Below are 24,996 nucleotides of genomic sequence, written 5' to 3'. Positions count from 1 at the left end.
CAGCAATTTTAGTGGGAAATGAATTCCTGAAAATGTATGAAAATATAATGTACAGGTCAAACAATAGATTTAAACACGCAGTGGAGTTCCCATCGCAGAAATCCTTAAGTATACCCTTTAATTATGTGTTTGCTCAGTTGTATATTTGTTCTTTCATTTTTTTCCTTTCATATTTGAACAGTTTACCACTGAAATTAAATGAGCATATGATTCCCCCCTTTCAGGACATCTAATGATTTTCATGTTTGCTTCAGTAGTTTAAGTTTTAAGAGATACATACATCATATCATTATTAGTAGCACTTTAACATTTCAATTTTCCATTCTGTTTTGAAATAAAAATTTCAAGTAGTTGCACTTGCAAGCACTGCTCTATAGCACTACCAGAACTAAAATGTTGATTGGGAGCAACTCCACCAAGTAAAGAGCTTGGAGTGTTCACTAGTTTATGAATAAATATTTAAATTTGGAAACAGTAGGCAGTTTAGGGAATTTAATGTGCAATTCCCCAAAGTACCTGTTATTTAAAAATTGGGAGTTTTAAACTTTGGACAATATTACTTTTGAGGGATCGCTCCTGTTCCCTTTCAGTTATGGTTGTTTTCTTAAACTGTTCTAAAAAAGCATGGCAAAATTTAATATATTCTTTGTTTAGGGTTTCAGCATGACTATTTTCTGAGCATTCCAATTTTTTTTTCTTTTTACATCTTTATTGGAGTATAATTGCTTTACAACGGTGTGTTAGTTTCTGCTTTATAACAAAGTGAATCAGTTATACATATGCCTATGTTCCCATATCTCCTCCCTCTTGCGTCTCCCTCCCTTCCACCCCTCTAGGTGGTCACAAACCACCGAGCTGATCTCCCTGTGCTATGCAGCTGCTTCCCACTAGCTATCTACCTTATGTTTGGTAGTGTATATATGTCCATGCCACTCTCTCGCTTTGTCACAGCTTACCCTTCCCCCTCCCCATATCCTCAAGTCCATTCTCTAGTAGGTCTCTGTCTTTATTCCTGTCTTACCCCTAGGTTCTTCATGACATTTTTTTCCCTTAAATTCCATATATATGTGTTAGCATACAGTATTTGTCTTTCTCTTTCTGACTTACTTCACTCTGTATGACAGACTCTAGGTCCATCCACCTCATTACAAATAGCTCAGTTTTGTTTCTTTTTCTGGGTGAGTAATATTCCATTGTATATATGTGCCACATCCTCTATCCATTCATCCGATGATGGACACTTAGGTTGTTTCCATCTCCTGGCTATTGTAAATAGAGCTGCAATAAACATTTTGGTACATGACTCTTTTTGAATTATGGTTTTCTCAGGGTATATGCCCAGTAGTGGGATTGCTGGGTCATACGGTAGTTCTATTTGTAGTTTTTTAAAGAACCTACATACTGTTCTCCATAGTGGCTGTACCAATTCACATTCCCACCAGCAGTGCCAGAGTGTTCCCTTTTCTCCACACCCTCGTCAGCATTTATTGTTTCTAGATTTTCTGATGATGGCCATTCTGATCAGTGGGATATGATATCTCATTGTAGTTTTGATTTGCATTTCTCTAATGATTAATGATGTTGAGCATTCTTTCATGTGTTTGTTGGCAGTCTGTATATCTTCTTTGGAGAAGTGTCTATTTAGGTCTTCTGCCCATTTCTGGATTGGGTTGTTTGTTTTTTTGATATTGAGCTGCATGAGCTGTTTGTAAATTTTGGAGATTAATCCTTTGTCAGTTGCTTCATTTGCAAATATTTTCTCCCATTCTGAGGGTTGTCTTTTGGTCTTGTTTATGGTTTCCTTTGCTGTGCAAAAGCTTTGAAGTTTCATTAGGTCCCATTTGTTTATTTTTGATTTTATTTCCATTTCTCTAGGAGGTGGGTCAAAAAGGATCTTGCTGTGACTTATGTCATAGAGTGTTCTGCCTATGTTTTCCTCTAAGAGTTTGGTAGTTTCTGGCCTTACATTTAGGTCTTTAATCCATTTTGATCTTATTTTTGTGTATGGTGTTAGGGAGTGATCTAATCTCATACTTTTACATGTAGCTGTCCAGTTTTCCCAGCACCACTTATTGAAGAGGCTGTCCTTTCTCCACTGTACATTCCTGCCTCCTTTATCAAAGATGAGGTGACCATATGTGCGTGGGTTTATCTCTGGGCTTTCTATCCTGTTCCATTGATCTATATTTCTGTTTTTGTGCCAGTACCATACTGTCTTGATTACTGTAGCTTTGTAGTATAGTCTGAAGTCTGGAAGCCTGCTGCCTCCAGCTCCGTTTTTCTTTCTCAAGGTTGCTTTGGCTATTTGGGGTCTTTTGTGTTTCCATACAAATTGTGAAATTTTTGTTCTAGTTCTGTGAAAAATGCCAGTGGTAGTTTGATAGGGACAGCATTGAATCTGTAGATTGCTTTCTGTAGTAGAGTTGTTTTCACAACGTTGATTCTTCCAATCCAAGAACATGGTATATCTCTCCATCTATTTGTATCATCTTTAATTTCTTTCATCAGTGTCTTATAATTTTCTGCATACAGGCATTTTGTCTCCTTAGGTAGGTTTATTCCTGGATATTTTATTCTTTTTGTTGCAATGGTAAATGGGAGTGTTTTCTTGATTTCACTGTCAGATTTTTCATCATTAGTGTATAGGAATGCAAGAGATTTCTGTGCATTAATTTTGTATCCTGCTACTTTACCAAATTCATTGATTAGCTCTAGTAGTTTTCTGGTAGCATCTTTAGGATTCTCTATGTATAGTATCATGTCATCTGCAAACAATGACAGCTTTACTTCTTTTCTGATTTGGATTCCTTTTATTTCCTTTTCTTCTCTAATTGCTGTGGCTAAAACTTCCAAAACTATGTTGAATAAGAGTGGTGAGAGTGGGCAACCTTGTATTGTTCCTGATCTTAGTGGAAATGGTTTCAGTTTTTCACCATTGAGTACGATGTTGGCTGTGGGTTTGTCATATATGGCCTTTATTATATTAAGGAAAGTTCCCTCTATGCCTACTTTCTGCAGGGTTTTTATCATAAATGGGTGTTGAATTTTGTTGAAAGCTTTCTCTGCATCTATTGAGATGATCATATGGTTTTTTTCCTTCAATTTGTTAATATGGTGTATCACGTTGATTGTATTGCATATACTGAAGAATCCTTGCATTCCTGGGATAAACCCCACTTGATCATGGTGTATGATCCTTTTAATGTGCTGTTGGATTCTGTTTGCTACTTTTTGTTGAGGATTTTTGCATCTATGTTCATCAGTGATATTGGCCTGTAGTTTTCTTTCTTTGTGACATCCTTGTCTGGTTTTGGTATCAGGGTGATGGTGACCTCGTAGAATGAGTTTGGGAGTATTCCTCCCACTGCTATATTTTGGAAGAGTTTGAGATCTCTTTTTCTTGGATTGATCCCTTGATCATTATGTAGTGTCCTTCTTTGTCTCTTCTAATACTCTTTATTTTAAAGTCTATTTTGTCTGATATAAGAATTGCTACTCCAGCTTTCTTTTGGTTTCCATTTGCATGGAATATCTTTTTCCATCCCCTTACTTTCAGTCTCTATGTCTCTCTAGGTCTGAAGTGGGTCTCTTGTAGACAGCATATATATGGGTCTTGTTTTTGTATCCATTAAGCCAGTCTGTGTCTTGGTGGGAGCATTTAGTCCATTTACATTTAAGGAAATTATCAATATGTATGTTCCTATTCCCATTGTTTGATAGAATTCGCCTGTGAAGCCATCTGGTTCTAGGCTTTTGTTTGTTGGAAGATTTTTAATCACAGTTTCAATTTCAGTGCTTGTGATTGGTTGGTTCATATTTTCTATTTCTTCCTTATTCAGTCTTGGCAGGTTGTGCATTTCTAAGAATTTGTCCATTTCTTCCAGGGTGTCCATCTTATTGGCATAGAGTTGCTTATAGTAATCTCTCATGATCTTTTGTATTTCTGCAGTGTCAGTTGTTACTTCTCCTTTTTCATTTCTAATTCTATTGATTTGAGTCTTCTCCCTTCTTTTCTTGATGAGTCTGGCTAATGGTTTATCAATTTTGTTTATCTTCTCAAAGAACCAGCTTTTAGTTTTATTGATCTTTGCTATTGTTTCCTTCATTTCTTTTTCATTTATTTCTGATCTGATTTTTATGATTTCTTTCCTTCTGCTAACTTTGGGTTTTTTTTGTTCTTCTTTCTCTAATTGCTTTAGGTGCAAGGTTAAGTTGTTTATTTGAGATGTTTCCTGTTTCTTAAGGTAGGATTGTATTGCTATAAACTTCCCTCTTAGAACTGCTTTTGCTGCATCCCATAGGTTTTGGGTCGTCGTGTCTCCATTGTCATTTATTTCTAGGTATTTTTTGATTTCCTCTTTGATTTCTTCAGTGATCACTTCGTTATTCAGTAATGTATTGTTTAGCCTCTATGTGTTTGTATTTTTTACAGATCTTTTCCTGTAATTGATATCTAGTCTCATAGCGTTGTGGTCAGAAAAGATACTTGATACAATTTCAATTTTCCTAAATTTACCAAGGTTTGATTTGTGACCCAAGATATGATCTATCCTGGAGAATGTTCCATGAGCACTTGAGAAAAATGTGTATTCTGTTGTTTTTGGATGGAATGTCCTATAAATATCAATTAAGTCCATCTGTTTAATGTATCATTTAAAGCTTGTGTTTCCTTATTTATTTTCATTTTGGATGATCTGTCCATTGGTGATAGTGGGGTGTTAAAGGCCCCTACTATGAATGTGTTACTGTTGATTTCTCCTTTTATGGCTGTTAGTATTTGCCTTATGTATTGAGGTGCTCCTATGTTGGGTGCATAAATATTTACAATTGTTATCTCTTTTTCTTGGGTCGATCCCTTGATCATTATGTAGTGTCCTTCTTTGTCTCTTCTAATAGTCTTTATTTTGAAGTCTATTTTGTCTGATATGAGAATTGCTACTCCAGCTTTCTTTTGGTTTCCATTTGCATGGAATATCTTTTTTCATCCCCTTACTTTCAGTCTCTATGTGTCTCTAGGTCTGAAGTTGGTCTCTTGTAGACAGCATATATATGGGTCTTGTTTTTGTATCCATTCACCCAGTCTGTGTCTTTTGGTGGGAGCATTTAGTCCATTTACATTTAAGGTAATTATCGATATGTATGTTCCTATTCCCATTTTCTTAATTGTTTTGGGTTTGTTATTGTAGGTCTTTTCCTTCTCTTGTGTTTCTTGTCTAGAGAAGATCCTTTAGCATTTGTTGTAAAGCTGGTTTGGTGGTGCTGAACTCTCTCTGCTTTTGCTTGTCTGTAAAGGTTTTAATTTCTCCATCAAATCTGAATGAGTTCCTTGCTGGGTAGAGTAATCTTGGTTGTAGGTTTTTCTCCTTCATCACTTTAAATATGTCCTGCCAGTCCCTTCTGGATTGCAGAGTTTCTGCTGAAAGATCAGCTGTTAACCTTATGGGTTTTCCCTTTTTTGTTATTTGTTGTTTTTCCCTTGCTGCTTTTAATATGTTTTCTTTGTATTTAATTTTTGACAGTTTGATTAATATGTGTCTTGGTGTGTTTCTCCTTGGATTTATCCTGTATGGGACTCTGTGCTTCGTGGGCTTGATTAACTATTTCTTTCCCATATTAGGGAAGTTTTCAACTATAATCTCTTCAAATATTTTCTCAGTCCCTTTCTTTTTCTCTTCTTCTTCTGGAACCCCTATAATTCGAATGTTGGTGCATTTAATGTTGTCCCAGAGGTCTCTGAGACCATCCTCAGTTCTTTTCATTCTTTTTTCTTTATTCTGCTCTGCAGTAGTTATTTCCACTATTTTATCTTCCAGGTCACTTATCCGTTCTTCTGCCTCAGTTATTCTGCTATTGATCCCTTCTAGAGTATTTATAATTTCATTTGTTGTGTTGTTCATTGTTGCTTATTTCATCTTTAGTTCTTCTAGGTCCTTGTTAGATGTTTCTTGCATTTTCTCTATTCTGTTTCCAAGATTTTGGATCATCTTTACTATCATTATTCTGAATTCTTTTTCAGGTAGACTGCCTATTTCCTCTTCATTTGTTAGGTCTGGTGGGTTTTTATCTTGCTCCTTCATCTGCTGTGTGTTTTTCTGTCTTCTCATTCTTCTTATGTTACTGTATTTGGGGTCTCCTTTTTGCAGCCTGCATTTTCATAGTTCCCGTTGTTTTTGGTGTCTGTCCCCAGTGGCTAAAATTGTTTCAGTGGGTTGTGTAGGCTTCCTGGTGGAGGGGACTAGTGCCTGTGTTCTGGTGGATGAGGCTGGATCTTGTCTTTCTGGTGGGCAGGTCCACGTCTGGTGTTGTGTTTTGGGGTGTCTTTGGACTTATTATGATTTTAGGCAGGCTCTCTGCTAATGGGTGGGGTTGTGTTCCTGTCTTGCTAGTGGTTTGTCATAGGGTGTCCAGCACTGTAGCTTGCTGGTCGTTGAGTGGATCTGGCTCTTAGTGCTAAGATGGAGATCTCTGGGAGAGCTTTTGCCGTTTGATATTACGTGGAGCTGGGAGGTCTCTGTGGACCAATGTCCTGAACTTGGCTCTCTCACCTCAGAGGCTCAGGCCTGACATCCAGCTGGAGCACAAAACCCTGTCAGCCACAGGGCTCAGAAGAAAAGGGAGAAAAGAAAGAAAGAAAAAATAAAATAAAACAGAGTTATTAAAATAAAAAAAGAAAGAAGAGAGCAACCAAACCAAAAAACAAATCCACCAATGATAACAAGTACTAAAAACTATGCAAAATAATAATAATAATGACAGACAGAACCCTAGGACAAATGGCAAAAGCAAAGCTATACAGACAAAATCACACAAAGAAGCATACACATATACACTCACAAAAAGAGAAAAAGGAAAAAATATATATATATATTAAAAACAAAAAGAAAGAGAGGAACCAAATCAATAAACAAATCTACCAATGATAATTAGCTGTAAATACTAAACTAAGATAAACATAAAACCATAAACAAATTAGATGCAGAAAGCAATCCCCAAGTCTACAGTTGCTCCCAAAGTCCACCACCTCAACTTTGGGATGATTCGTTGTGTATTCAGGTATTCCACAGATGCAGGGTACATGAAGTTGATTGTGGAGATTTAATCTGCTGCTCCTGAGGCTGCTGGGAGAGATTTCCCTTTTTCTTCTTTGTTCTCACAGCTCCCAGGGGCTCAGCTTTGGATTTGGCTCTGCCTCTGTGTGTAGGTCACCTGAGGGCACCTGTTCTTCACTCCGAAAGGACGGGGTTAAAGGAGCAGCTGATCTGGGGGCTCTGGCTCGCTCAGGCGGTGGGGGGAGAAAGGGGTACAGAATGCGGGGTGCGCCTGTGGCGGCAGAGGCCGGTGTGACGTTGCACCAGCCTGAGGCACACGGTGTGTTCTCCTGGAGAAGTTGTCTGTGGATCACGGGACCCTGGCAGTGGCAGGCTGCACAGGCTCCCGGGAGGGGAGGTTAGGATGGTGACCTGTGCTCGCACACAGGCTTCTTGGTGGCGGCAGCAGCAGCCTTAGCGTCTCATGCCCGTCTCTGGTGTCTGTGCTGATAGCCGTGGCTCGCGCCCATCTCTGGAGCTCGTTTAGGCGGTGCTCTGAATCCCCTCTCCTTGCGCACTCCAAAACAATGGTCTCTTGCTTCTTAGGCAGTTCCAGACTTTTTCCCATACTCCCTCCTGGCTAGCTGTGGCGCACTAGCCCCCTTCAGGCTGTGTTCACGCAGTCAACCCCAGTCCTCTCCCTGGGATCTGACCTTCGAAGCCCAAGCCTCAGCTCCTGGCCCCCACCTGCCCCGGGGGGTGAGCAGACAAGCCTCTCAGGCTGGTGAGTGCTGGTCGGCACCGATCCTCTGCGCAGGCATCTCTCCGCTTTGCCCTCCACACCCCTATTGCTGCGCTCTCCTCCATGGCTCCAAAGCTTCCCCCACCCACCCACCCTCTGTCTCCACCAGTGAAGGGGCTTCCTAGTGTGTGGAAACTTTTCCTCCTTCACAGCTACCTCCCAGAAGTGCAGGTCTCATCCCTATTCTTTTGTCTCTGTTTTTCCTTTTGCCCTATGCAGGTACGTGGGGAGTTTCTTGCCTTTTGGGAGGTCTGAGGTCTTCTGACAGCGTTCAGTAGGTGTTCTGTAGGAGTCGTTCCACATGTAGATGTATTTTTGATGTATTTGTGGGGAGGAAGTTGATCTCCACGTCTTACTCCTCCACCATCTTGAAGGTCTCCCCCCCAACATATATTTTTAACAGGTGGGAAGAATAGTCAGAATGGGGAAAGAGGCCATATTTGAAGTGATAACAGCTTAGACTTTTTCAGAAGTGAGGAAAGCTATAGGTCCTCAGACTGAAGAACATACAAAGTCCTTAGCGGAAAAAATAAAAATAGATAGTGATGGAAGTCTAATATGCATCTCACATTCAGTATATCTGAAATAGAGGACTTGACATATTTTGCCTGTCATGCCTATCAGTTCTTTCCCCAGCCTTAGACATCTCAACAAATGGCAGCACCATCCACCTAGGTGCTCAAAGCAAAAACCCAGGCGTTTTGATGTCATTCTTCCTTTTTCTCTCCTCTTCCCACATTGAATTTACCACAAAATTCTATCCTTTTGACCCCCCAATACATCTCAAATTGCTAACCATTTCTCCATCTCTATATGACACCATCTTATTTAGGGTACATGCATTAATTATTCAAAATGAAAGGTGAATTGGAGAGAGGCAAGAGAGACAGAGTAAGACCATTTAAAAGATACTGCAATAAACTAGGCAACAGATGGTGGTTATTTCAGACCAGGGTGATATCAAGAGAGATGGTGAGGAGTGGTCCAATTGTGCATATAGTCTTAAGTGGAGTCAACAGGATTGCTGGTATATAACGACTTACTCATGAGCAGTTGGAAAGATAATAAAATAGTGAGTGCCTGAGCAAGGCCATTTCAGATGGGGTGGTCACGGAAGCTCTCACTGAGAAGAAGGAGAATGAGTCAGCTACAGTAAGGCCAAGAGAAGGAAGGAAAGCCTAGAGAGAATAAAGGGTCTGACGCCTTAAAAAACAAAAAAGAACTAGTGTGGCTGAAGCATAAGGAACCAAGGGAAGATGGTATGAAACACGGAGGGTCCAGGTAGTATCAAAATCCAATCTATCGTTTAGGAGCTAGAGAATCACCAACTGGGTAGACAGTCATTTTATCTAGGATAGGTTAAAAACAAGAGATGACTGAATTTCTTTATTTCTATGTTTAAGTGTTCAGCCCAGCAAACATTTAAGAAATTTTCCATTTGATGAGAATAATTTCAAAGCATAAGCTCTTTGCTGAGCCAACAGAAATGAGTAGACATGTATATAACATCAGTAAGCTCAGAAGACCAAGTCCCTGTGTGAAATATTGGGCTCAAATACCCTTGAAAACCTGAGAAGTAAAGAAGAGCAGGACCATAGGTCTAGGCAGAATGGTCATTGGCTAAATGTGCCTAGAGAGTGAAGACGGATCCAGGCAAACTATTCTGTGTGATGTGGCTGCCAAAATCTATTTCCAACTCTGGCTGTGTTACTGAAATGCAGTGTTCAAAAACAAAGAGGTTATAATCGCACTCTAAGGGACTCAGCTGCAGGTATCACAATGAAGAGGGACACTGATAAACTGGAGTGTGTCCAGAGGAGAGCTCAAAATAGAGGAAAGCTGTTAGGGATGGAGAAATTAAGAGTAGAGAAAAGATGACTCACAGAGGAGTATCAGGTATCTCCCAATATTTGTGGGGCTGCTCTTCATGGCAAAAAGTGATCAGCAGATGAAAGAATCTGGGGAAGCAAGAAGCAAAATTAGACAGTAATTAGCTCTTAATTCCCCTCTAGAAACTACATATTGGAGATGACAAGGAAAGGGCTTATACATAGGATACAGGCAAACTAGCCCGCCTTGGTCATCATTTCCAACTTTTGCACTTCTAACTATTTCATGATTCTATGCAATAGCTAACTGAGTTCATGATTTAAGGAATGATGTAGTCTGGATAACTTTCATACAACAAAGTTCTTCCTGTGCAGATTTTAACCATGTTATAAACTGTTATTTTTGTTTTTGCTTATCTTATAAATGGAAACAAACTTCTGTCCCTCCTGTCCATATAGTTAATTTGTTGACTCAAATTTCCATGAACAATGCTGTTTCCAGTATGATAAATATATGCAGGTGGCTTAAGGTGTCTGAGATGAAATTGTTCTTACATTGAGAAAACAGCAATAATCCCCCAAAGGAGAACAAAGCTCATAATCCTTCTTAAAATTCACAAGTCTATCTTTACTTTAAAGAGGTACTCACCCTTTTGGCTGACGCTATCACTGCAAAGCAGGCGATGATTGTGAGTCCGATCATTATGTAACAAGCTTTCACTCGCGCTTTGTTTCTTGCAGCATCTATCGTTTCTGGCCTAAACCAAGATGTGTATTCTGTTAATTATATTAAAGCAATATGATTTTCTGACTGGCATAATAAACAATGATTTTTTATGTAAATATTCCAAAAGTGTCCCTGAATGCAAATGGCAGATGTGAAATATTTCCAAATGCTAGCCCATTATCTTACCGATTTCAAGTTAACAGGTATTTATTCAGGTCCTAAATAATGTTAGCCACTATGAAATGACAATGCAGTATATTTGGTTTCTAACTGTTCAAAATATAACTACTGGAGATTATGACCTGACTCTCCATTATTTTTGTTTCACTGACTGGGATAAAAGTAAGAATTAATGCCTATGTATGTCTATGACTCATGTTCATTTGGCCCCTGTGTTATTAAGTGGGCTTTGTTTTCAGTTTTGAACAGGTTGTTTCTGAAAACTTATTTTCATCATTTTGGTTTTTCACTAGCCTCCAAATCTCTTCTTGCCCCCTCCCATCCTGACTCCATTAAAGAGACTATTTTACATTTTGTGAAGATGACTCTTATTATACTGCTATTATATATTATATATTTTGTGAGAATGTCTATTAGGGTGTTTCCTTCGTGGCTTCTGCATGAAGTTTTCAAAAGAGGTGATCAAAATCACAATGATTTGTTGAAGAAAAGACAAACACACCTTCATTTTCTTATTATTATTCTGACATTTTATATGCTTACTTGAATACTGCATAGTCTTATTTATTAATAAAGTTATATGCAAGTTATCCAGATTTTAGCAAAGTAGTGTTACAAAAGTAATCATGCCTGTAGGCCTTTATGATAAAATAAATTTTAACAATTTGCAGTAACATGAAGTGGCAGTTTATAAATACATACAATTAAAGAATGACTTTTGAGAATGTATTCAGCAGTATTTTTTATCTTTGTCAAGTTTAAATAGAATGTAGTCACATAAAAAAAAGAATTCCAGGAAGACAATTTGCAATTCTTCTTAAAAATGAAAATTTTTTTCTTTAACTTTCCACTAGTTGAAAGAACACAGAAAACCAATATCTAGCCTGCTTTCCTCAGATTTTAGGCAGATTAATGTAAGTTTGAAGGTAGTTGTCAACAGATGAATTTTAGCACATTATTAGATTATACTTGTTGTTGACTTTTGTTCCAGATGGAACCTGAAAGATCTGATCTTTTTTACCCATCCATCTGGCTTTGAACAGCTATACCAAATTAGTTTAACACTGAAAAGAAAAGAAAAAGTACAGTCATTATTAAATATCATTAGTGTAAATTAGTTTAACACTGAAAAGAAAAGAAAAAGTACAGTTATTATTAAATATCATTAGTGTATGGTCCAAAAATTATAGGTCACTTAATTATATGTCCATTAAAAGCATTAAAATGAAAGCTGTTTATATTGTAAATCTAACACTTAGCTTAGGAGGCATAGCTCTCCTAAATAGCAATGCTTTTAAAAAATTATAGAAAATAATAAAATATTCAAATACTTTCATGTTTTCAACCCAAAACTACAATACTTTTTCTAGGCACCTTGCTAAAAGTTAAATTCTTCTGTTTATAATATTTCTTTTTATTTTATTTTATTTTGGCTGCGTTGGGTCTTCATTGCTGCGTGCATGATTTCTCTAGTTGTGGTAATCCAGGGAGACTCTTTGCTGTGATGCGTGGGCTTCTCATTGCAATGGCTTCTCTCGTTGCAGAGCATGGGCTCCAGGCACGCGGGATTCAGTAGTTGTGGCACGCAGGCTCAGTAGTTGTGGCTCACGGGCTCTAGAGCGCAGGCTCAGTAGTTGTGGCGCATGGGCCCAGTTGCTCTGTGGCACGTGGGACCTTCTCAGACCAGGGCTCCAACCCGTGTCCCCTGCATTGGCAGGCGGATTCTTAACCACTGTGCCACCAGGGAAGCCCTATAATATTTCTTTTGACTGTGATCCTGGGGAAATTAAATTATTTCTGTAAAATGGGTCTCTTCACATATGCAGCCATGCTAAAATGGATCTAGGTTCTCTTGACAAGCATTAATTTACAATAATGCAGGTTCTTTACATTTTTGATTACTCTGTTGTGTAGCACTAGAATTCAAAATCCAAAAACACTGAGCATGGTCTTTTTAAGCTTTTCTGGGGCTAATTTCTTCTTTGGGCTAAGTCTTCAGTTTAGAGGCTATAGATCTCAAGGAAAACAAAATTTGCTTTATAATATTAAAAAACATCTTCGTGGTTGAATAAATGCTGAAAATAGAATTCAAATTCCATGTTATTTCAAATTCCATGTCCATTCCTCATTAAATAATTTGATACAAGAAAGGAATAAAAATGTTTGAGAATTCATTATTGAATGAACATTTCCCGCCTTATTTTGTTTTCCATTTATTTGAGATGCTTTTGGTGACTAATAAATTAACAATCAATAAAAGTGTAGGCAATATGCACAGCACAAGATGTAGGCCCAGTTTCCATTATCCATTCTGATAGGCATTGATTACATCATATAAATATAATATTTGAACATCTGAAATCTTTATTTGATTTTATAGTTCTAGTCTCCCGTTTTTTTTTGAGATCAGTTCAAAAAGTAGTAGATTGATGTTATCCTTAGTTTCCTTCCTTCCCCTTGTAACCACTGCCTTGTAAAATTCCCGGAAGATTTTTGGGCTTTGCATAAACTGAAGCTGTAGAAAGATGGTTTTTACAGGTTACATTTACTTTTTTAAAAAAAAAAATATTAAATTTACCCTGGAGTTGAAGTTGTCAGCTTAAGTTTTATTAAGCGAATCTCTGTCCTGGGTTTGGGATGATGAAGAGGCCAGCGACGCTGATGCGCCGTGGGTCCCAGTCCGAGTAAACCCGTACTCAGGAGGGCTGCAGGACCGCGTACACCTGACATCTCCCACCCCAGAAGAGGAGGTCACATGGATGTGGCTTCTTCCCAGAGACTCTCTAGCCACCCCTCGAGCCATGATGCTTCCTTGGGTGCTTCAGGGAGCCGCCCTCCCCTCCCAGGCCAGAGCCCTTCTCCCTCTCAGCCACCCGGGTGCACGCAAGGCCGGTGCCTTCCGTTTGGCCTAAGTATACTCCACTGTCTCATGGCCCGGAGCTCGCTGGGGGCGGGCATCTAAGCGACGGTGGAAGTGCCCACTGAACTTCTGGATTTTCACCCGACTTCAAGAATCTTTCTGTAAGCTTAGCTTAGCTCCCACAGCCCAATCACGGAGCCTGGCATTTAACCGCACTCGGGGGGCGTGGGTAAATTCCTTAAGGTGGTAGGTGTTATTGTGAAGACCTGTGTGGCTCCGCGGCCGCCTCCGCTCCAGGGTGCGCATTGGTCGGGAAGTGGATGGACCCCGAGACCCCCAGGCCCGGCGCCGACCCTGCCGGGCGCACGCAACCCGGGCCGGGCACAGGCCACACTTACGGAGTCCGAGGCGGGATCTCCTCCATCTTTGTGAAACGCCCGGTCCACAGCAGGATTTCCCTGTCTAATTGCGACGGCTTGTGCTCGGCGGGGACCCTATGGGCCTTCCCTGCTGCGACAGCGACAGGGATGTACGGAGGCACCGAGAGACGGCACAGAGACCAGTGCACGCTCACGCCTCCGTCCCCCAGCCCCGGCTCCTCGTCCGCCTCTCCGCGGACCCCTCCCTCCCAGGCCGTTCCCAGTCCCTGCTCACAGGAGCCTGGGGGCTCTGAGCCGCCGGGGGCCCAGCCGCTGGAGTACTGGGGGTGACCGGGGGGGCCGGAGAGACGTGACGGGCAGCCGCGCGGCTTCTGGGGGCGCTCCCGGGGCGCAGCGGGGGATGCGCCCCAGGCGGAGGTGCAGGAGGCGCCCGACGTTGGCGAGCAAGCTGCGCCCTGGTCTCCCGGCCGAAACCCAGCCGGAGCCAGGGACCAAGCTCCCGGGACGCCTGCCCCGCCCCGCGCAGCTACCAGGGGAGCCCCGGATGCGCAGCCGGAGTCTGTCGTGCGCCTCCTGGGTTCCCGGACTGCGGCCCCAGCCGGCGACCCGGGACGGGGGCTGAGACGGTCGCCAGGCGGGGCCCGGTAGCGACCTGACGGCGGGACTACTTTCCCCCTGAGGCAGCTCCGTGCCGCTCGTGTTAAAGGCGTTTCTTGGTGTGGAGTAGAAACGAGTTTCCGTCAGAGCTTTTTAGGTTCCACTGTTTGGTGCCCAGGAGAATAAATCTAAACTCTCTCCTCCAGAGAAGGGCAACAGTCAGGCCTTCAAGTTCAGGTCGCTTCAGATGTTTACCAAGTAAGTGTCAGGACTTTCAACGAACTTCTGATTTTCCCATGAAGAGGTTTTTTGAAGTTAGCTCTTCACCCCACTCTCCACTCCCGTCCTTTTCTCTTTTCCAGGTAAAACGACCTCAGTTCCTACCACTGGTTTTCTCCACCTCTTTATTTCTTAGACCACAAACTCTTCAAACTCCCTTCAAAATGAGCTTTTTTTCTATCTTCCCTCTCAAAAAGAGGGGAGAATCCACGTTTCTCTGGTATCTAAATGGGAACAGGGACTCAGAGAAAGGGCTTGTAGGAAAGCTGGCTACTCCGAAGGAATCTACCTAGTCTACTTCCTCACATTCCAGGGACAACAGACCCCAGCCACGTTAAAGTGCTCTCCAGGACCCAGCCCCAGGCTACCGCACCCTCCTCCTTACTGTCTCGGAGGTCCCTTCCCAACACAGACACTGCCCTACTTTTAGTTGGATCCCCACATATTTCTTTCCTTCCTAACTAGACTGTCCAGGCTCTTGAAGGCAAGATCTCTGTAACTCTGCGTCTTTCACATAATGGCGTTTTAACAAAAGAGGACAGATTCATATCTCAGTAAAGAAATATGCATTTAGAGACACAATGGTGGAACGAACCATGAGCTTTGCCTTCACACTAAGGTTTAATCCCCTAATTTGTGATTTAAGGGTTGCACAATTATAAGCAAATCATTTAAGTCATTTGTCTTGGTCTCATTTATAAAATAAGAGTTGCTTCCTTTCAAGTTCGTTCATGCAACAACTACAAAAAAAACCCTACTCTATGCCAGCGACTTCTCAGATCTGGGTATAGAGCAGTGAACAATGTCAAGTGGGGATTAGTAGATGAAGAAAAAAAAAGCAGGATGAAAAAAAGTAAGCAGGCATGGGGGTGGACGCTATTTAAAAAGGATGGTTAGAGATGCCCCTCTAAATGTGCCTGGTACGTTCATAACACTTCAAAGATGTTTCTTTCCCTTCACATTCTTTAACTAGTCCCCAAACACAAGGGCATTTTAATTCATGAAATCTCTTGTAGGGAACTGTAGGAGGCAATGAGCTCCCTAAGGGTGTAGCTGAAACATTGGCACTTAGTGGATACTTAATTTTAATCTGTTAAATAGATGAAAAAATGAATGAAAATCTTCAATAATGAAATAGACTCTATCTGGGCTAGTTTAAGAAAAGACTGAATACTTGAGGACATGCTGCATGATGAACAGAATGAATTCCTACCTGAAAAAGTACGTTGCCATAGATAATATTTGATGGTTGCAGGAATATGCTACTTGAAAATTCTCCCATTATTCAAATGTGTTGTTTTCTCCTTTAATATTTTATTTTTCTTCACATCACTGAAAATACCCATAGAGCTAGAGAAAAACATCTGTGTGAAACAGCCAATCAGTAATATTATATATTACTGTAATATTATAATATATTATATATATATAATAACCAAGGAATATTAAACTAACTAAATAAGTTTATTTCCCTGGAGAGAACCAAATGTCAGGTATCTACACATGATTTTCTCTCTCAAGCTTCTCTAGCATTGCAGAACCACAGGGCAAGAGAATCGTGGCTTATGTCGTGAGAGAAAGAACAGTTTGCATTCTGTTCTCTGTTCCTGATGCAATTAAAATATCACTATTCGGCAGTGTTCTACATTAAAAAAAAACACAGTTGCATGAGAGATGTTTTCTTTAGCTCTAGAATTGGAACAACAACCAAAAAAAAAACAAAAACAAAAACTCGAATCAACTTCTAATAGAAGAAAAACTAATTATATTCCTTTCTTTCTTTCTTTTAAACCAGGACAGTTCGTTTGTTCATTGAACAAATGTTCATTAAACATCTCCTATGTGCTGGGTACTGTTCTGGGCTCTGAGGTTACAGCATAGCAGGTAAGCATACAAAAATCTTTGCTCCTCACAGAGTTTATTATTAATCCACAGTGGTTTCAGTTTACACGTTCTGTACTATGTTATTTCTCAGTCCAATGGTTCATCTAATTTGCATATACTATTTTCAGTTTTGTTCCTTCAAGGCTTGTTTTGATTAGTATGGTTTATGTTCCCATTTCCTGCAGTTAATTTACTTACTTCTTAAGGTATACTGCTATAGCTAGGAATAATTTTTAAATAAAGTGATTTCATAGATTAAGTGGAAAGTGTGGTAACTTAAAAATTATTATTATTTTTTATTGTTGAAAGCTAATGTGTGCTCTGCGCTGGGCTAAGGCAGGAAATGCAAAGATTGCTGCAGTCCCCAAGAAGTTCCCAGTCTGGCTGGCACTATATTCCCTCATCAGAAAATGCCTTGCTTCCAAAGGAGGAGCTGGGAGGGACCTTAACTAACTTGCTTTCCCATCCCCTACTAGTCTCTCTGTAGGGAAAGTTACTAAAGTGACAGTTTCCCTGCAGACCCAGCTTACAGTGGCCTCCAGTGGTTCCGGCAACCTTATCAAGTGGGTGGTCCAGGCAAGCGCCTGATTACCTGCCAGGTACTAAGCATGTGCTGAGGACACCAGCAAAAGCTCAAAATGAGATCTCAAACCCCCCAAAAAGATCTATATACAGCTCTTCATGTTATTCCTTTTAAATCCCATTTTCATTGCTGTAGTTCAGTATTTTATTCTCTCTCAACCGTCTATTGTAATGACCTCCAAAGTATTTTCCTCATCTCTGGTCAGTTCTTTCTCCAATCCTTTCTCTGCCTAGCTTCCAGAGATAGTTTTCTAAAACATGGATGTTATCGTATAAAACTTTCATGGCGCCAATCTCTTTCCTATTTTTTTTCCTAACCCTGCACCCTACATCCCTATCCACAGACTACAGAAACGACCTGAAAAAATATTATAATGAGGCAGGGAGGACTCTTTCAAAGTCTTCTGCTTTGATATTTTGCATAGTCTGATTCAAATCTATGCCCTTGTCATATCCCTAGACGTTTAAAATGTCACTAAGCACAGGTAGGTAGGTTACATTGAATTACTCTGTGCTAATAGTGATGCACAACAACTATCAATTGACATCACAGTTTAGTTCTGGCTTGTATAGCTGGGTAGGCACTGTGTGTGTGACCAGCGCTCATCAGGGCATGGCTGAGTTCTGACTGGTTGAGTTGCTTATTGTCCCATTGTTCTAAACATTAGTCTGAAAAAATACATTCAGAAGAAACCAGGTTGGATTAACTGCTCCTGCACTGATCAAAACCTTTCATACTTTCAATAATACATAGCTTGTATTCGTTCTAGAAATAGCAAATCTGAAATATATGCATATTTATGAAGTACTATTTATGCAAACTGCCCCCAGGACGGTGAAGAGGCATCTGCAATGGTCATGTCTCTCACATTCGTTGGCTGAAAGGTTATTTTTGTAGCCTACTTGAATGTCTGTTAAGACTCATATATGTCAGATTGTGTGTAATTGCTAATCATTTTTGGTGGAGCATCCTCTGGCTCCCGTGATCAATTTCAAACTCCAAAATTCCTAGTAAGAATCTTTTTTTTTTTTTTTTTGCGGTACGCGGGCCCCTCACTGCTGTGACCTCTCCCGTTGCGGAGCACAGGCTCCGGACGCGCAGTCTCAGCGGCCATGGCTCACGGGCCCAGCCGCTCCGTGGCATGTGGGATCTTCCCGGACCGGGGCACGTACCCGTATCCCCTGCATCGGCAGGCGGACTCTCAACCACTGCGCCACCAGGGAAGCCCCCTAGTAATAATCTTGTATGACAAAGTGAGGATTTTATGGTCCCCAACACTGAATTTGCTACAGACTTTTCACACTTGAGGCACAATTATGACTTTATGTGCTTCAAATCTGTATCCTGCAATAGCCTTTTATGATGACTTGCCAGTGCTTCTCCAGCTCCGTGTCCCACGCCACCCTCCTCATACACGTATAGGGAAGTGGTCTTGCAAAATTAATCCTACCCATTATAAGTGTACAATATAATACCTTACTTATATAGTTACAATTGAAGAAGGGTTGTTATTTCATAATCATGATGTGAATGATGCCACCTTATATTCCCTTAAGACAATTACCTCTTGTCCTACATGCCTTCATACAGTTCTTCAGCTTCCTTCAGCTGCTTGTCTCTCTCTTGGTTTATATGGTCATGTTTTCTTGGAGACAGAGAACTGGCCTATTTGAATGTTTTCCCTATTCAGGAATTTAAAAAATCAACTTATCAAAATAATTTTCTTTTTTCTCTTCTGAACCTCTTTACTTGGGGCTACTCATACCGATTTCTAATTTCCAATGTGAAGTCTAATAATATCTAGGCATAGCTAATTAAGATGACAGAGTCTCAGGTAGTTTTTTTTTCATATTTCTCCTTTCACCACTATCTACAAATGGACACTTAATTATTATTTACTATTTATGATCGTGATAATGAAGATTAACAACAGAATTTGTTAAGGATAATTGGCAGGGCACTAATACCACAAATCATTTAAATTATCAGAGCTCTCCAACAAGAGGTCTGGGTTGGGTAAAAAACCCAAAATCTAGGGAAATTTTTTAAGATTAAAACTGTATAGCCTAGGAGAGAGAATGTTATAGAGGTTAAAAATCAGCTATTATTTGTTCATTATTCCTTCATTCTTTCATTCAACCAGAAAGTGTAGATTAAACACCTTTTCTCAAAAGCTTAGTACTACAAAACATCCAAGAGTTATCCCTGCTAGGCTGTCCAAAAATAAAGCATTAAAAGTATCAAAAACAGCTGTCTCCTTGAATATATACTTGTTATTGGAAGGTCCATGTGTACTTTGACTAAATGCTAACTCTAAAACAAAAGAATTTATGACACTGACAGGGTGAAACATTGATTCAATAACAAAGTTCTGTTTAGATGATGCAAAAAAGGTTAAATAGGAATGGAGGCATAGGTACCTAAATGTTAAGTAGTCTTTACTTCTGTTACAAACATCATGTTCTGTTTTGAAGTGTTTACTAGCTTCCTCTAGTAGCCATTTAAAATCTTGAAACCTAGTTCATAAAAAGCTGGACTGCTCTAAGAGTCCCTCAAAGCACTTGATAGTTGTGTAAGTGTTTTATTAAAAAATTGAGTTATAAGGCCAGAAGGGAGTGGCATGACATATTTAAAGTGCTTAAAGAAAAAAAAAACAACTATAACCTAGGATTCTCTACCCAGCAAGGTTATCATTCATAATTGAAGGGGAGAGAACAAGCTTCTAGGGCGGGAAAAAACTGAAAGTGTTCATCTATACTAAACTGACCTTACAGAAGTGTAAAGGATCTTCCTTAAGTGAAAAGGGAAAGGCTATGACAAGAAATATTAAATGAATGAATAAATGGTGAAAAAGTTTTTAAATTTTTTGTGAAGATTTTGTTCATATGTATTTATTATAGTTTGAATATTTAGGAAGAAAGAGCAAGTTCTATAAGGGCAATTTCTATACTTTTCCCCAAGGAAAAAAATGTATATAAGTTGAAAATGAGGGATTATTGCCCTGCCAAAATTAAAAGTTGTAATTTTTTTGGAGTCAATTTAAAAGTAACTTCTTCACTCCTAAGAATATATTTTTACATTACCATTTCTTAATTACTTTATTTGGTAAACTAATAAAAAATATATTTTAGTTTAATGCTTGTATTCATTAGTATTGAATTAAGCAGGAACATCTATATAAGTGTTTATCATGAAGCTGTTCTAAAAGTGTTCCATGAGGGTCCTAGTTCCTGTTATACTATTGACCATAAATAAAAAGTAAAAATATAATTGCCCACTAGGTGGCAACAGTATTCCAAATTGTTCTACTAATACACACCTACAGAGTAGGGGAGTTTTCCTAAATTCTCATGATACATATGAAGAGGATGAGTTCTGTCCCTGCCCTCAACTAGCTCACAGTCTGTATTCTGAACCTCAAATATACGTACTTTCTGTTTTTTTTCATTTCTTTTTGGTCGTTAAAAATTCTAAGCATAGACTATTCTCAAGTATCAGAAGAAAAAGTGGGTTTAATATAGCCATTTTGCCAGTGTGGAGTCTGAGCTACCAAGTGTTATGTGCTGTGCCTGGAAGCAAATTATGAGCTTAGTGTCACAACCCCCAGTCCCCAAAGGTAAATCTAATAGACATTCTATGATAGTTTTTCTGCTAGAAACATATGTGGTTTCAGGCATTGCTTTTCTTCATGATTTTTCTCAGCCTCCAGACAATTAAATTAATTGTCAGCCTCCAGACAATTAAAACTGGATTAGATAGCAGCTGTGCTTTAGGGCATCCAGTTCACATTTATTACATTTACTTCATAGTCTACTTTCGCCCTAACTAGTAGCAATAGAATTGCAAGTTGATGGGAACAATCTTACTCTTATCATCTGTACATTTCAGTATACTCCATTATGATATTTAAATATATAACATATTATTAAAATAACATTAAAGGGAACATAGAATTATCCCATATTCTCACATCCTGAACACAAATATTTTCTATTTCTCTATGCTTCCTTAGAATCTTTATTAAGTAAAGTACCCATAACATCTAAAATTTTTCACTTATAGATCATAAACCATTTCCATTTTGCAGCCTAATCTTTATATTTATCTTTTTATGTGGCACCTTAATATTTAGTTATAAAGAAGTGTTATAATTTATTTTATTTCTATGGTGGACGTAGGTTGTTTCTAACTTTACCTGTTGTAATTAATTACAGAATATATGATGTTCTGGATGGGCTTTAGTTCAGACATTTTGTTTAATTCTATCTCTAAATATGTACTCTCATATTTTTCAAAACATGTGTTCTGAATTTGATTCCCAACTCCTGTCAAGAACCATGTAAATGTGTGTTTTGTGTGTGTGTGTGTGTGTGTGTGTGTGTGTGTGAGCACACCAACAGTTTTACTCTGGGAAGTTGACTTAAGGAAATAGTTCAAACACACAAAAAATGTCCAAGTAATCCAATGTTATGATGTTTCTTCATATGTTAGCATAACTTTATTTTTGGTAACTAATGCTTTACTTTTTTTTTCTTTTTGCATTTCTGTGACCAAATAACTGACATAGAGTTCATTTGGGGTATAAGTTTTCGATCTAAATCAATTTACCCTATACAGCACTACAATTATCCCTCCCTGTTTATTAAATAATATTCACTTTCCTGGAATTATGTGATTCTTATTTTACTGAATGATTAAATATAATATATAAATGGGTTTATTTGGATTTTAAGATTCCATTTTATTTATGTTTGTTTTTGTTTCAATATTGCATCATTTAATTATTGTTACTTTATCTGGAAGAACTACTGACTCCTGGCAGTTCTCTCACCTTTATCATTATTATTCTCTTTTAGAATGTTCTTTACCACTTACTTTCTATTTTTGTTATATAAAACAGCTTTTCATGATTTTCATTGCAAGAATACCAGATCAGCAAATGGGCTGGTTAAGAAATTATTTTTCTTAAAATTTTTATTCTGAAGTAAAACATGCTCATTGTAATTAAAATTCAAACAGTAATAAAACATAGAAAGTGAAAGTCTGCTCAATCATGTACCCTTTAGAGGAAACTAGTATTACCAGTTAGATACTTGTCTTCCCAATCTTTATATATAGTATGTATACAAAAATTATACTATTCTGCAACTGGTTTCCATCATTCACAATAGATGGCAGGGCCTTTTAGTCACTGTTCGTATAAACTTACTTCACTTTTTCAAGTGGCTGAACAGTCTTTTATTGAACAAATGTACCATAATTTATTTAATGAATTCTTTATAGACATTTAACTTGTTTGAAGTTAAAATTTTTTTATTCTTATAAGGATTTTTACAAGGAATATCATGTATTTCTATGTAGTTGAGAATTTATTTCTGAGGTCTAAATGTTCTATCAGGTGAATTGCTAAGTCAGAGACTGTCTTCAGTTGTGATAGATACTGACAAACCAGGTGTTCTAAATTACTGTTTCATCTACAGAATATAATAATTCCTATTTCCAAGCCAGTAAATTTAACAAATTTTGAAGGTCCAAGAATATCTTTTTCTACTTGGGTAAGCACTGTGTGGAACATACCCTTTCCTCTTGTTCTGTATGTGTTTTGACTGACCCACTGGAGAAACAGGTTTGTGATTCTAACCTGATACTTGGATGGCTGTAAGATTATTTAATGTATCTCCTTAAAAGTTTAAACATTTTAGGTCAAAGGCATGAAAATAAGTGTTGATATACAACTCTGGAAACCTTTTCTCTCCCTAATTTGCAGTGTATATGGATTTGTATGGTATAGCAGCTAGTTGGGGTGTCTGAATTCACATGAACTTGGCCACCAAAAAGCTGTGGACTTTAGGCAAGACACATAATCTTACTCTTCCTTAAATTCCTCCTTGGTAATAGTTACTGACCTCACAAGATTGTTGTGAAAACAAATAACAACTATGATGAGGATAGTAATAATATTTTCGAATAGTGATTTATAGCTTTCAAAACACATTAATGTGCATTATCTCTGTAGATCTTTATAGTAACCTTATATGGTAGACAGAACAAGCATTTTTATCATCATTTTTTCACATAAGAAAACTAAGCCACAGTTAAGATGTGGTAACAATATCAAGGAACGTTTCTTTGACAAGTTAATGTTACTACCAAGGACAAGGAAACACTTACATAAGAGTTCCTGGCAAATAGTTTCAGGCACTGCTGTGTACGTATGGCATTTCTTCAACGTTCCTGAGGATGTTTACAATGAGGAAAAGACCAGTCTGTGACCAACTGTTTTCCCTCCGCTTTTCCCACCAAAACTCTTTGTATACAGTTATAGGGAAAAGTTTAATTACTAGAAAATAGAAATATGTGTGTGATTTATAAATGTGTACATGATAAAAGTACTGTGAGTTATTAGACAGCCATTGCCTTTGTATAGCAATTCGCCTCACCCATGCCCAGTGGAAATAAAATAGGCAAGTTTCCTCTTGCCTCGGTCACCACTGGAAGCCTTGGTTATGCATCTAACTAACTTGTACTTCTGTTTTCTCAACTTCCACTAGAGCTTCATTACAAGCACTGATTTGGGGCCTTGCACACTAGGTTATTAGGGGTAGCCCCAGAACGCAGTACACACTGGCTCTTAAAGGAGAACGGGAAAAGGACCCTCTCTCATGTGCCTTAGAAGCGTGATTTGTCATTTTCTTGAAGTCTGACCTAACTGATCTCAGATCTTGTTGGTTTCTGCTACCTCCTTGAAATATGTATGGGTGTTTCCATCAGAAAGGAAGCCTTGTCCCTCTTTTCATGGTTGTCAGTTCCTTCCGTTTAGTTCCTAAAAGCCCAACTCAGTTATCTGTCATCATATCATCTCCCCCACATTTAGTGTCTCCCCTACAAAGTCTGGAGATGTCTTGGTAGCAGTTAAAAGTGGCACTTCTTGCAGAAATTATAATAGGGAATCCTCTCTATATTCAATAATAAAATGAGTCACAGCATGGTTTAAAAAATCCAGCGTGAGTTACGGTGTTTAGCAGAGTGCTGGGTTCACAATGTAGCTGTGAGGATGATAGTGATGATAACGAAGACAATGATGAAAGTTTGAGAACGCAGAAGGATGGCTACGTTCCTGTGTTGCAAGGAAAAAGTACCTTACTTAACTGAAATTTATGACAGGGAAAATTAGAATAAGGTAGTGGCTTAAAGCATTTCTATGTTCATTCTTTCGTTGAACACATACATTTTGAGGGCCTATTATATGCCAGGCACTGTTGCAATTACTGGGGCCACAGTAAGGAATGAAATACAAAATTCCATGCTCTCAGAGGTCTTCTGTTCTAGTTGACAAGATTGACAATAAACAAAATAAAAATAAGCAAAATGTCCAGAATGCTAGATAGTGATAAGTGCTAAGGAGAAAAACTAAAGACAGGAGGGTATAGAAGGAGTATTAGGTTGACAATGCAATTTTAAATAAGGTGACCAGGGAAGGCCTCCCTGAGATGGTGACATTTTAGGAAAGACAGAAAGGAAGTGAGAAAGGGTACCATGTGGACATCAGAGAAGATTATTATGGGCAAAGGAAACAGCAGGTAAAAGGCCTTGAGCTAGGAGAAGGGAAGACATGTATGGAAGATTGAGAAAGCCCGTGGGGTTGTAGGAAGGTAGTGGGAGATGAGGTCAGGGAGGTGCTGGTGACAGGTAATGTATGGTGTTTAAAGACACTGGCTTTTCCTCTGAGAGAAATAGGATGTATAGGGAGGGTTCTGAGCAGAGCATGATATTTTACAGGATTACTCAGGCTTCTGTCTTAAGAACAGGCTTCTGTCTTAAGAAGAGACTTAAGAACAGACTGACAA

At 39.0% G+C, this 24,996-nt stretch overlaps 1 protein-coding gene across 1 annotated transcript; it reads right to left on the bottom strand.

Moving 5' to 3' along the window:
- Positions 1–8,235: 8,235 nt before the first annotated feature.
- FAM162B (family with sequence similarity 162 member B) lies at positions 8,236–18,912 on the bottom strand. Its single transcript, XM_060167673.1, is given in 7 exon segments — positions 8,236–8,346; positions 9,714–9,788; positions 10,309–10,417; positions 13,825–13,936; positions 14,081–14,147; positions 14,149–14,518; positions 18,899–18,912. Coding segments are annotated over 6 exon segments (705 nt in total). The 3' UTR covers positions 8,236–8,346; positions 9,714–9,755.
- Positions 18,913–24,996: the final 6,084 nt, after the last annotated feature.

This window comes from Lagenorhynchus albirostris, chromosome 12, assembly GCF_949774975.1.
Source record: "Lagenorhynchus albirostris chromosome 12, mLagAlb1.1, whole genome shotgun sequence".
Taxonomy (NCBI): domain Eukaryota; kingdom Metazoa; phylum Chordata; class Mammalia; order Artiodactyla; family Delphinidae; genus Lagenorhynchus; species Lagenorhynchus albirostris.
Note: the sequence above shows the minus strand (reverse complement) of the source record. Positions and strands in the feature narration are given on the sequence as shown.